Raw genomic sequence first — 11,882 nt, 5'->3', positions numbered from 1 at the left:
AATACAGAGAGTTAAAGATACAATGCAGTTACCATTTAATACTATATGCAGGAGACTTGGTTTGGCCTGAAAAGTCTTATGAGTTATATAATACTGTGTCTGAAAACTTTATGGCCCAAATTTATCAAAGAATGTCTACAGTAGAGCTCGTTTATTTGGGTGGTGGGTTTGACTAGCGTATCAAGAAGGTGCAGCAGGATGATGAATTTTGTGCAGTTCTGCTGTGGGTGGGAAAAGCTCTACCACATACACTTTTTCTAGACGCTTGTGAGGAAGGGAAGTAGACACTTTCCCGGGTCCTGAATTTGGCAGGTTAGGTGTTTTTACTTACTTTCACAGAGCTGCCAGGACATTTTTACTTGCATTTTAGAAGCTACAATCAAATTTCATTGCGGTGTCTAAGGGGTTAAAGCCGGGCATCAACGTGATCGGTGATGTCTGGCATTAGAGATGGGTCCTGGTGACAGATAGCCGCCAGGACCACCCAGCTATGACCCACGCTCAGTTATCGAATGCGTGTCATAGAAGGAGAGTGGGACGCTGTTGTCCACAAGGGGTTAAAGGTTGAATTGTGGAAGGTTGAAGTGAGTGATTCTCATGCCTACTGGTAGGTGGTGTAGCTTTGCGCCTAAAAAAGTACCTTTGCGCTCAAAATAGCGACTTTTGACAAAAGTAGCAAATGATAAATACGTGACCACTGTATGGTCAAAAAGAAAAAGTTCTACTGATAGGCAAAAAGAGTGAAACTGTCTATATCAAAAGACACATAAAAGTCTCAAAATATGCTGCTTGTGCCTGAACTGCACCTGAACTGCGCCTAAACATAGACAACAAAATGTTCTAAAAGCAATGATAAATCTCCCACTATGTGTCTCCTTGGAAAAATTCTGACCTGCTAACAATTAAAAGTTGGGTAAGTTAAGGGGCTGATATATGAACATCAACAAACATTGAATAAATGGGAATTAAAGGGGTACTCCAGTGGAAAACTATTTTCTGCTGACACCTCTGTCCATGTCAGGAACTGTCCAGGTCAGGAGCAAATCCCCATAGAAAACCTATCCTACTCTGGACAGTTCCCGACATGGAAGAGTCTTTTGAAGGGTTTCTTCTCCTCTCTTTCTCCTCCCCTTTTGCTTAGAACAGGTATGGAAATTGTACAGGATAATGTACATGGTTCTTATATGATGGGTTTAATAGTTTTTATGCCGCTGTAATTTATTATGTATGTACAGTATGTATTAGATGTATTTGACTGACAGGAAAAAATATTGTTATACATGTGGACAAAATTGTTGGTGCCCTTCTGTAACCCCACTAATAGAATAAAAATGCCTTTAAAACATAACATTTAATATATTCAAATTAAAAACTAGATCATATTTAAAAAAAACTATTAAAAAGACTACAATGGTAAATATAGCAAAGTTATTGAAAAAATCATCTAGGTCTCAGTAAATGTAAACAGTGTGTAATATTCTACTCACTATCCTTATGTATGCAACACTGTCAACAGACAGGTATTGGAGAATAGGTCTCTGTTCACACTCGTAGTAGCAGTGTTAATAGAGATCTGGGGATCAACAATGGAAGAGAAAAATTAATTAGCATACTTCTATCAGGTCTTGTGGTGCAGCGTTCAGTGAACTATCCTGCCTACTGAGTGGATGGCAGGGTAGGTTAACCATAACCCCTCACCCTCACTCATTCCTACGCTGAACCCTCTAGGGGGCACTCGCCACTCAAAAAGAGCAACCCTGTAAACTTAAAGGGGTACTCCGGTGTTTAGACATCTTATCCCCTATCCAAAGGATAGGGGATAAGATGCCTGATCGCGGGAGTCGCGCCGCTGGGGATCCCAATGATCTTGCACGCGGCACCCTTTTATAATCAGTCCCCGTAGCGCGTTCGCTCCGGGTCTGATTACCGGCGACCCCAGGGCCGATGGCGTGTGACGTTTCGCCTCCGCCCCCATGTGATGTCACGCTCCGCCCCTCAATGCAAGCCTATGGGAGGGGGTGTGACAGCTATCATGCCCCCTCCCATAGGCTTGCATTGAGGGGCGGAGCTTGATATCACACGGGGCGGAGGCGTGACGTCACATGCCGCCCGCCCTGTAGTCGCCGGTAATCAGACCCGGAGCGAACACGTGCCGTGTGCATGATCACGGGGGTCCCCAGCGGCGGGACTCCCACGATCAGGCATCTTATCCCCTATCCTTTGGATAGGGGATAAGATGTCTAAGCACCGGAGTACCCCTTTAAACCCTACACTGCCTCTGGTGACACTAAATAGTAACCAGTCCAGATAGCAACTGTAATGAATAGATAGAGCCTGGTGTCCATTTGTGGCTAATGTGTGCCTCTGCATCAATACAACATTCTCAAATGTTTAAATTACCCTCCCCAACTCCCCTGACCAAGGCTGGTAGGGGCTGGGTGGTAATCTGTTAGATCTGAAGGAGAAAACATTCAATGGTATGTCCAGCTGGGTGACTAAATTAGGACTGTCTTCCTCTCTGCATTTATACTGATGGTTGGTTGATAGAGGCACAAGAAGTTTTTACTGATAAAAATGTAACAACACAACCCATTACACTATCTGTTAAAACAGCCTTTATAGATATAAAAAGAATATGCTACATTATGGTGGGAGGTCCACTCCTTAGACAACTACCTGAAACAGGGGATTGTACAGAGTCGTAGCTTGTAGCTTTTGGGCCCTGATGAAAAATCTGCAACAGAGCCCCATATGCCAATTATAATGTTGGTTTCTTATGGGGCAGATGTGTTTTGGGGCCCTCTTAGGCTCCAGGGCCTCGGTAATATTCACTGAAAGTAATTCCACTTTGTGCCAATATGAAATAAATATAATATTATACCCGCTATAATATTCATAAAAGAACAGATTGACATTACTCTAAAATTTAAAGGGGGGACAGAATGTGGTACAGGGGAGCTACAAAGTCTTGAAAAAAACAGATCAAGGAACGTGTCTTTCGTACCTGCAGTGCCTCGCTGCACTGTTTATTGCTATTCTTGCTTTACATTACCTATTGTCTTTGTTCATCTTTACTTTGTTAAATTAATAAAAACAAAATTTACCAGAAAAAGGAATGTAAACACAATCTATTTCTATATCTGAAGGACAAAGAAAGTCAAACATATAATGCCCCTCTTAAAGAGAGGTTTGTATTACTTCCCTATGAATAACTTTAATGTATTTGAGTGGACCAAGGTTGTGAATCTCTTTGTAAGAAAATTAAAATGGGCTGTACAGTATCATAAGTGCGAAAAACGGGAATGTGCCCAGAAATAATAATAATTGTAATATGTATATAGCGCCAACAGTTTCTGCAGCACTTTACAATTTTGAGAGAACAGAGAAAGTCAAGTATCAGACATTACAATATTACACACTAAATATGTAAAACAGGAGGAGTGAGGTCCCTGCTTGTGAAAGTAGGACCCTCTCTCCCCCTGTTTTAATATTTAAAGTTTAATATCTTAATATGTAGACTATGAGGAATTGGGTTGAGTAAAAAGGCAGTAAGTGCTTTATTGATACAATGGTCCAGCCATGTTGTATAAATAGGGCAGTGTACATAACGGGGGGTAAACAAGTCACCGACTACTCTCTGAATGTCTAAAGTGCATAGAGCATAGGGTAGGACTGCTGCAAATGGCACTTTTAATGTCTCCAAGACCCAGAGGTCTCAAAAGGGGACACAGTAATAGAGGAGGATACCAATAAGGGAATGTTATAAGCCTGCTTGAAGGGATGTGTCTTTAGGGCTTGTATACAACTGTGGATGTTGGGTATAAGTCTGAGGGTTTGGGGTATCAGATTCCAGAGAACTGGTGCAGCTCCCATGGTTTTCCAGTCCTTGGTTCTGAGCCTCTTTATGTGAGAAAGCATGACGCTTGGGCCCGGAGTGACATCGGAGCCCAGAGTGTCATACTGTCCCGCCTTTGTGATTGGCTGAGCAGTAGAATGACATTCTTGGCCCTGACATCACTCTGGCCAATGCTGGGACGGGAGCAGGAAACCGGAGGCATGGAGGAGCGCTGGAGGTAAGTAAATAGTTTTTTTTTTTTATATCATGTACAATGAGCATTCTAAAAAGACAAAAACAAAAAACCTCTTAAGTGTCTATGTAGGTGATGAGGCCATGGTCTGCCACCCCTTGAAAATTCTGCTGTTTCCTAATGCCACATGGGATACCTTTTGGATTTACTGTTTTCATTTGCTAGATTATTTTATTTTGGGAGGACTCTACCTTGCATTGGGGGTTTTGTTACATTGAAAATTGTTCAATAAACCCATTCAGATTCATACAGAATTTTAAAGTATAAACATTTGAACATCTTCATATGAAATCCGAGACTTACGGACATAGGTTGCTATATTGATAGTTGTATCAAGCTGTAAATACATTGTATGCATGAAATCTCAGAAGGTTAAATGTTGCTCTAGATCTGAAATGCCAGTCAAATGATTAAGAATTGGTCATCATACATAGTGTGAGTAGAGAAGAGACACAACTATTTTCTCTTTGCATACAAATGTCTGGATTCTTGTTTAGTTTAAAACAATTGGACCAGGAGAAGATTGGCATTGGTTAAAGATAATAAGGCTGAACTTTACATGTGCACATATAACTAAAGGTGACATATCGATTGGAAGGTTCCTGGCTTCATACAACACAGAGGATTTGTAGACTTTCATGGAACAGATACAACTGTACATTGTCCTGGTTTCTAAACCACTTCCCCATTAGATGAAACTAGGAAATTAATCTGAGGCTAATCCTCTGACAATGTTTGGCAAGTACCAATATAGACAATTTAAGATCCCATTCAGCGCTTTCCTTATATTGGCTATTTGAATATAATTAAGACGTATCCCTTTTGGACAGAGAAAATAAAATGACAGATGCATTTTTACTGCTTAAAATATTAATGTTAATGCATGTTTGTTGGAACCCTACCCATAGATGAGTTATCCCGAACCACGAGTAATGAGACTGAGCATTCAATAATTCAGCTCCGAGATATTAGACGGCGGAGCATAATGATCGGGAGCTTTTCAGGGTAAAATGTTAAAGAGATATGTGCATGAGAGACATTATCTTCACTTTCTGCATGCCATGATAAAAGCACCTACTGTATACCTTATACATGATGTAAAAAAGGTTTTAGGAAGCAGCAACAGTGTTTTGCCTGTTCAGCTCTTTCCATAAGGTCAGTATCATAAAAGTAATAAAGACAAATATTTGAGCCCATATTATGGCTACAAGTCTCAGCCCAATCATAAGTCAAAAGACTGGATCAGTAAGCATTTTAGGTTCATAGTTGGGCCAGGGTTTGTGGCTTTAATGCAAAATCGGTCCCATATTATGTTTGTGTTGACCTTACTCTCATAGACTTTTATGGAATTTATGTAGATCTGTGTTCCTCTGATAGGTGAGGGTTCTAGAGGTGGGGCTCAAACTTATTAGCTTTTTATCTGCATTTTCGTGTTTTTTTTTTTACTTTGCTGAGACCCTCTCCAAGCACTAGAAATAGTCAGTTAGGCACTTCAAGGAAAACTGTCAGCTTTCTCCCCCCCCCCCCCCCCCGCACTAACAAGCAGTACTGGCTGGTAGTGTGGGGTATGCTGATCAGTTTGATCCTTACTGTGCCCGGATCCGCCATGCCGTTCAGTCGTAATCTTTTATTATTGGTATATTCCACGTCAGTGTCGGGCTGCAACGCCGCCCAGCTCATCAATATTCCCCCCCTCCCTCCGCCTCTCCCTTTTCTCCCCGCTCTGTAATGAAGAGAGAGGGGAGGAATATTGATGAGCTGGGTGGCGCTGCGGCTCGGCACTAACGTCAGATTGCCAGTTAGCATCTCATTTGAATATACCGATAATAAAAGATTATGTCCAAATGGTGTGGCGTATCCGGGCACGGTAAGGACCAAACTGATCAGCGTCCCCCACACTACCAGTCAGTACTGCTGGTTAGTGTGGGGGAAGAAAGCTGACAGTTTTCGTTTAAAGCAAAACTCTGGCACTTCTTACTTCTTATACTCTATCCATCCAAGTGCCTTATTGCAGGGGGTTCGATCGCTGGGACCCCTGAAATCACCTGCCCGACACCCTGGATCTACATATGAATGGAGTGGTGGTCAACATGCTCCCTTTGTACATCTCTATGGGAGACCTAGAGATAAACGAGACAGCGTTCTCTGGCTCAGAAATAGACAGCGCATGGAGGAGGCATGTCGATCACACTGCTCCCAGTGCGAGGAGAGCCGGGGTACTGAAAATTAATTTTCAGAACATCAGGATGCCATGCAGGAGATCGTGCGGGTCCCAGTGGTCATACACTTTTCCCCTATCCTGTGGATAGGAGATAAGAATTTAAAGGGGTACTCTGCTGCCCTGAACATTTTGTTCTGAGCACTTGTAGCAGGCGGCGGGGATTGTGATATCACAGCCACGCCCCTTGTGGCACCACGCCTGCTCAATGCAAGTCTATGGGAGGGGGCGTGGCAGCCGACACACCCCCTCCCATAGACTTGCATTGACAGGACATGGCGTGACATCATGAGGGGCGTGGCCATGATGTCACAAGCCCTACCGCCCACACCCAGCATTCTAAACAAACGGAAGGGGCTGCACAGAGATTGCAGGGCTCCCAGCAGCGGGACCCCTGTGAACAGCCATTTTATACCCTATCTTTTGGATAGGGGATAAGGTGTCAAGGGGCAGAGAACCCCTTTAAGTACAAGAGTTTCCCTTTAATTCCCTCCAACATTTAAGCATTACTACAATAATAATAACAGCTGACATTGCTCAGACATGTACAAGTTGTATGTTTTTGAATGTTTTGTCACAAAAATAACATTAAATGTTTAAATAAAAAATGTTATGTTCTCATATTTCTTATGAAAATTTTCACGTTATTTTCTATGTTAAAAAATGATTCCTGAAATTTAGCAGTCATCTCATTATCATCACAGGCAGGATTACAATGAAAAATAACACCTAAAGCTGTGGACACATAACACAGGATCCACCATTCACTATAGGTCATGGTCACAAATCACCTTCTCTGTATAATGACTAGTGTTGAGCAGCATAGGCCATATTCGAATTCGCGATATTTCACGAATATATGGACGAATATTCGTCATATATTCGCTAAATTCACATATTCGTAATATTCGCGAAATTACAATATGTGAAAAATTTGCATAAACGAAAATTCGCATATGCTAATTTTCCCATGTGCGAAAATTCGTACACCAGTCTCACACAGTGATATTAGAGCCTTCTTTATACCACACAAGCTGGAAGCAGAGAGGGATGATCACTGTGATGTGTACTGTGAAAAAAAAAAAAATAATAATATTTGTAATTTCGAATATATAGTGCTATATTGGCGAATATCTGCGAATTTGCGAATATGCGATATTCGCGAATAATATTGGCATTGCGAATATTTGCGAGCAACACTAGTGTTGACCACCAGACGAAGGGGCAGCCGACACGCCCTCTCAAAAAAAGCGCTATGGCAGAGCCAGAGATTGCCAAAGGCAGCGCTGCATCAGTCCCCCAAAAAATGTGAGTTCCTGGATATAAATATCTATGTTCAGGATGGCTGTTTGCATACTGCCACCTATTTTAAGGAGGTGGATGCAAACAGCTACCTCGACTTTAACAGTTGCCATCTTAAATAATGGAAGAAGAACATTCCATTCGGTCAAATGAAAAGAATCCGAAGGAATTGTTCTTCCACACAAAAATGCCAGCAACAACTAGATAACCTGGAGGATCGTTTTAAACAAAAAGGGTATCTCAAACCCCTTATACAAGGAGCACGCCAGAGAGTGGACGAATTAGAACAAAGTGCTTGCTTGAAAAATAATAAGCAGGGTAATGCAGAGGGTGGTAATAATGATGAATTTGATTCTGTTTTTCTAACTAGGTATTACACTTCACACACCAATATTTTTTTTGTATAGGTAATATCACCAGCTCATATTTTTGTGTCATGATTACTGGCACCACATATAGTCCCCCAGTTATTCTTCTTTAGATGTTTTTCCGTATCCTGTGCAGTATTTCTCCCAGAAGTCCACTTGATGGCCCACGTGGTGGTCTACACCCCGAAGTCATCAATTTTTACCATAAGAGAGAGTGTGCAGCTGTTTCTGGAGACGGTCAACAATAACCTTTGCATGGTGGAATAATAGGTCACGATGTTTATCAGGATCAGTAGAAGCATCACCCACTCGATGATTATGATGGGGATTTCACGGATCTCGTCCCAGTCTTCATCATTATAGAATAATTTCTTTAATGTTTCATATCCAAAATAGAAAATTACACAGACAAAAGTCAGGCCACAGCAGGTGCATCTACTATGGTGGATGACTTTTTTTGCTCCTGGTAATTTATACATCTGGATGGACTGCCCAAGGTAGTATAAGGCTTCACATGTAATTGAAATTATCGTGCTGACAAAGTGTATCCTGGGATATTCTTTGGGGGAAAATACATGACCCCTGAACTCTTCAGTATGCATAACCATATACTTATAAATAAGAAAGGTTAGTACCAAAGTGCCAATGGACGTCCCTATTAATCCAATTCTGAATAATATGCTTTCGGGAAAGAAATTTCCCACGTCACTGTGAAGGAAAAGAAACCAATGTTATTATGGATATTTCCTCACTCCCAACCAATGAAATAAGAATCATGTGCTTGTTTATCTTACCTGATGCTCATTAGTGGCGAGGCGGCATGGCCGAGGACGACCGTCATGATGTAGCTGGTGGCAAGCCAGGCCGCACACCAAAACGCCAACAGGAGGGGGACGAACCCCAAACCTTTTAGCTCCATTTCAGACAAGTAGAAGAATAAGACGCTAATCTCACTAATCTCACTAATGTCACTGGAACAATCTACAGACTGAAGGCTCGGGCGGCTGTCAGTGGAATGTCAGGACTCCAGCTGTCTATGACATCACATGTGACATGTCAGAATGACTGCTTGTTTCTTGGAGCTGGCATGATTTAGTATCTGCTATAGACAGAACCTGATATTTTTACTATGGACCTTACAGACCCCAGAACCCAAGTAATTAGTGCAGGGGCTCCATTTTGATCATCTCATATTTCACATTATTTGAGTTCCAGGGCTCAGATACATTTGCACCCTCTATAGCAGTGGTCTTCAAGCTGTGAACCCCCAACCGCTGCAGAACCACAGCTCTCAGCATGCCCAGACAGCAACTTTGCATAAGGAAATAGTCTAATTAAACTTTTCTTATATATAGAATCCCTGAAATCTCCAATCTCTCCTTTTATTGGTTTTCGATCTGCATTACTTATTTGTAAAAAACAATGTTTCTGATTGTCTGCAACCCCATACTTATTGGCTATCTCTTCAAACGATTTTATTTGACCTAAAGCGTATAATTGATTTACATAAATAAGCCCCTTTTCATCCAAAAGAGTGAATCTTTAATTTTAAGGAATTCTTTAAGTGCTTTATTCGACCATAATGAAGTAAAGTCAAAACTCCATGTGATATAAAAAAATTTTTAAGTTCCTCCCATACTTTATCATATAGATATGCATGGGTGTAGTGAGTATCCCAGCTTCCAAAATCTCAAAAATATCCTTATAACGACCCATTAGGGTATGTTCGCACTACAGTGTGTGAACGGAATCTCCGCTCGCCGAATTCAGCGAGCGTAGATTCAGACTGGCAGCCGGCGGCGGCGGTAGAACCGGGCGGCACTGAGCCGTCACCATTGACAGCTATGCAGTGCTCGCGGACTTCCTTGCAAAGAATGAACATGTTCTTTCTTTGCGCGGAACAATTTTAGCGGCGCTGAAATTCCGCAGTGTGAACGGGTCTCGCGGAAACCCATTCACACTAATGTTAAGTTCACAACGCGGAATTCGGCTCGCAGAATTCCGCCCGTGGAATTTGGCTTGCGGAATTCCGTCCGTGGAATTCCGCGGGAATTCCGTAGTTTGATCATACCCTTAGAGAGAAAAAATAGGACTACATTTTCCCTCCTTCTCATAATAGTCTGCAATTTTAGTGCTAAAAAGTACCTAAAAAAAAGTGCCCAACCCCCATCGTGCTCAGCTAACGTTAAAGAAACATATTTCATTCTCGTGCTTTCCTACCCCAAAGTAGTGAATTTAATAAAGAAATAAGAGCTTGGAACCATTTTTCTGATATCCATACAGTATAGAAACATAGACTGTGTCGGCAGATAAGAACCAATTGGCCCATCTAGTCTGCCCAATAATCTGAATCCTATCAATAATCCCTGGCCCTATCTTATATGAAGGATAGCCTTATGCCTATCCCATGCATGTTTAAACTCCTTCACTGTATTTGCAGCGACTAGTGTTGTTCACGAATATTCGCAATTCGATTTTTAATCGTGAATATAGCATATTCGCGAATTCGCGAATATTGCAAATATAGCACTATATATTCATAATTACGAATATTTGCTTTTTTTTGTGCATATATGAAAATTTGTGCGCATATGCGCAAATTTGCGAATATTGAGCCCTCCCTTTATTAATGGTATAGAGAACTGTGGCTAGTGCATCAACTCTGTGATTTTTTGCCCATTAAAAGCAATAGGCTAATTGTGGTCTATGGGGATCTCACTGCATGTAAGATAAGCAGCACCATCTCGGCAGCACAGTGGGATGGGAGACCATCACTGGTTCGAGTCCCAGGGTGGACAGAGTGTTATAGTGTTGTGGTTAAACTTTACTTTCCTGGAAAAGCTGTTGAGTTGCCCATAGCAACCAATCAAATTGCTTCCTTCATTTTTCAGAGGCTTTTTCAAAAATGAAAGAAGCGATCTGATTGGTTGCTATTGGCAACTCAGAAACTTTTCCTCTGGACGGGTTTTGATAAATCTCCCTCTATGGGGGAGATTCATCAAGACCAGTGTAGAGGAAGAGTTGTGCAGTTGCCCATAGCAACCAATCAGATTGCTTTTTTAATTTTTCACAATGCCTCTGCAAAATGAAAGAAGCCATCTGATTGGTTACTATGGGCAACTCAGCAGATTTTCCTGGAAAAGTTTCTGAGTTGCCCATAGCAACCAAACAGATTGCTTCCTTCATTTTCCAGACGCCTTTTCAAAAATGAAAGAAGCAATCTGATTGGTTGCTATGGGCAACTGCACAACTCTTCCTCTACACTGGTTTTGATGAATCTCCCCCATAGAGTGAGATCTATCAAAACCTGTCCAGAGGAAACCTTTCTGAGTTGCCCATAGCAACCAATCAGAATGAAAAATGAAAGAAGCGATCTGATTGGGGTGAAAACCTTTTTTCTTTTAAATCAACTGGCTCCGGAAAGTTAAACAAATTTGTAAATTACTTCCATTAAAAAATCGTAATCCTTCCTGTACTTATTAGCTGCTGAATACTACAGAGGAAATTATTTTCTTTTTGGAATGCTCTCTGATGACATCACGAGCACAGTGCTCTCTGCTGACGTTATTATAATAATAATAATAAGTCTTTATTTATTTATTGTTGTCCTTAGTGGGATTTGAACCCTCTCCAGCTACACTATATCTTTCTTGTACACTGGTGCCCAGTACTGTACACAGTATTTTATGTGAGGTCTGACTAGTGATTTTTACAGCGGTAGAATTATTTCCTTGTTGTCGGCATCTATGCCCCTATTGATGTACCCCATGCTTTTATTAGCCTTGGCAGCAGCTGCCCGACACTGGTCACTACAGCTAAGTTTACTGTTACCTAAGACTCCTAAGTCCTTTTCCATGTCAGTCGCCCAAGTGTTCTACCATTTAATACATAATCCCAGCTCGGATT

At 41.5% G+C, this 11,882-nt stretch overlaps 1 protein-coding gene across 1 annotated transcript; it reads right to left on the bottom strand.

Moving 5' to 3' along the window:
- Window positions 1–8,019: 8,019 nt before the first annotated feature.
- Window positions 8,020–8,933, bottom strand: LOC130368140 (uncharacterized). Its single transcript, XM_056571488.1, has 2 exons — window positions 8,771–8,933; window positions 8,020–8,684 (listed from the first exon to the last, which is right to left on the bottom strand). The coding sequence occupies exons 1-2, from the start codon at window positions 8,893–8,895 to the stop codon at window positions 8,153–8,155; spliced, it is 657 nt and encodes a 218-aa protein (XP_056427463.1). The 5' UTR covers window positions 8,896–8,933; the 3' UTR covers window positions 8,020–8,152.
- Between the last annotated feature and the right edge of the window lie 2,949 nt (window positions 8,934–11,882).

Source organism: Hyla sarda, chromosome 4 (assembly GCF_029499605.1).
Source record: "Hyla sarda isolate aHylSar1 chromosome 4, aHylSar1.hap1, whole genome shotgun sequence".
NCBI classification, from domain to species: domain Eukaryota; kingdom Metazoa; phylum Chordata; class Amphibia; order Anura; family Hylidae; genus Hyla; species Hyla sarda.
Note: the sequence above shows the minus strand (reverse complement) of the source record. Positions and strands in the feature narration are given on the sequence as shown.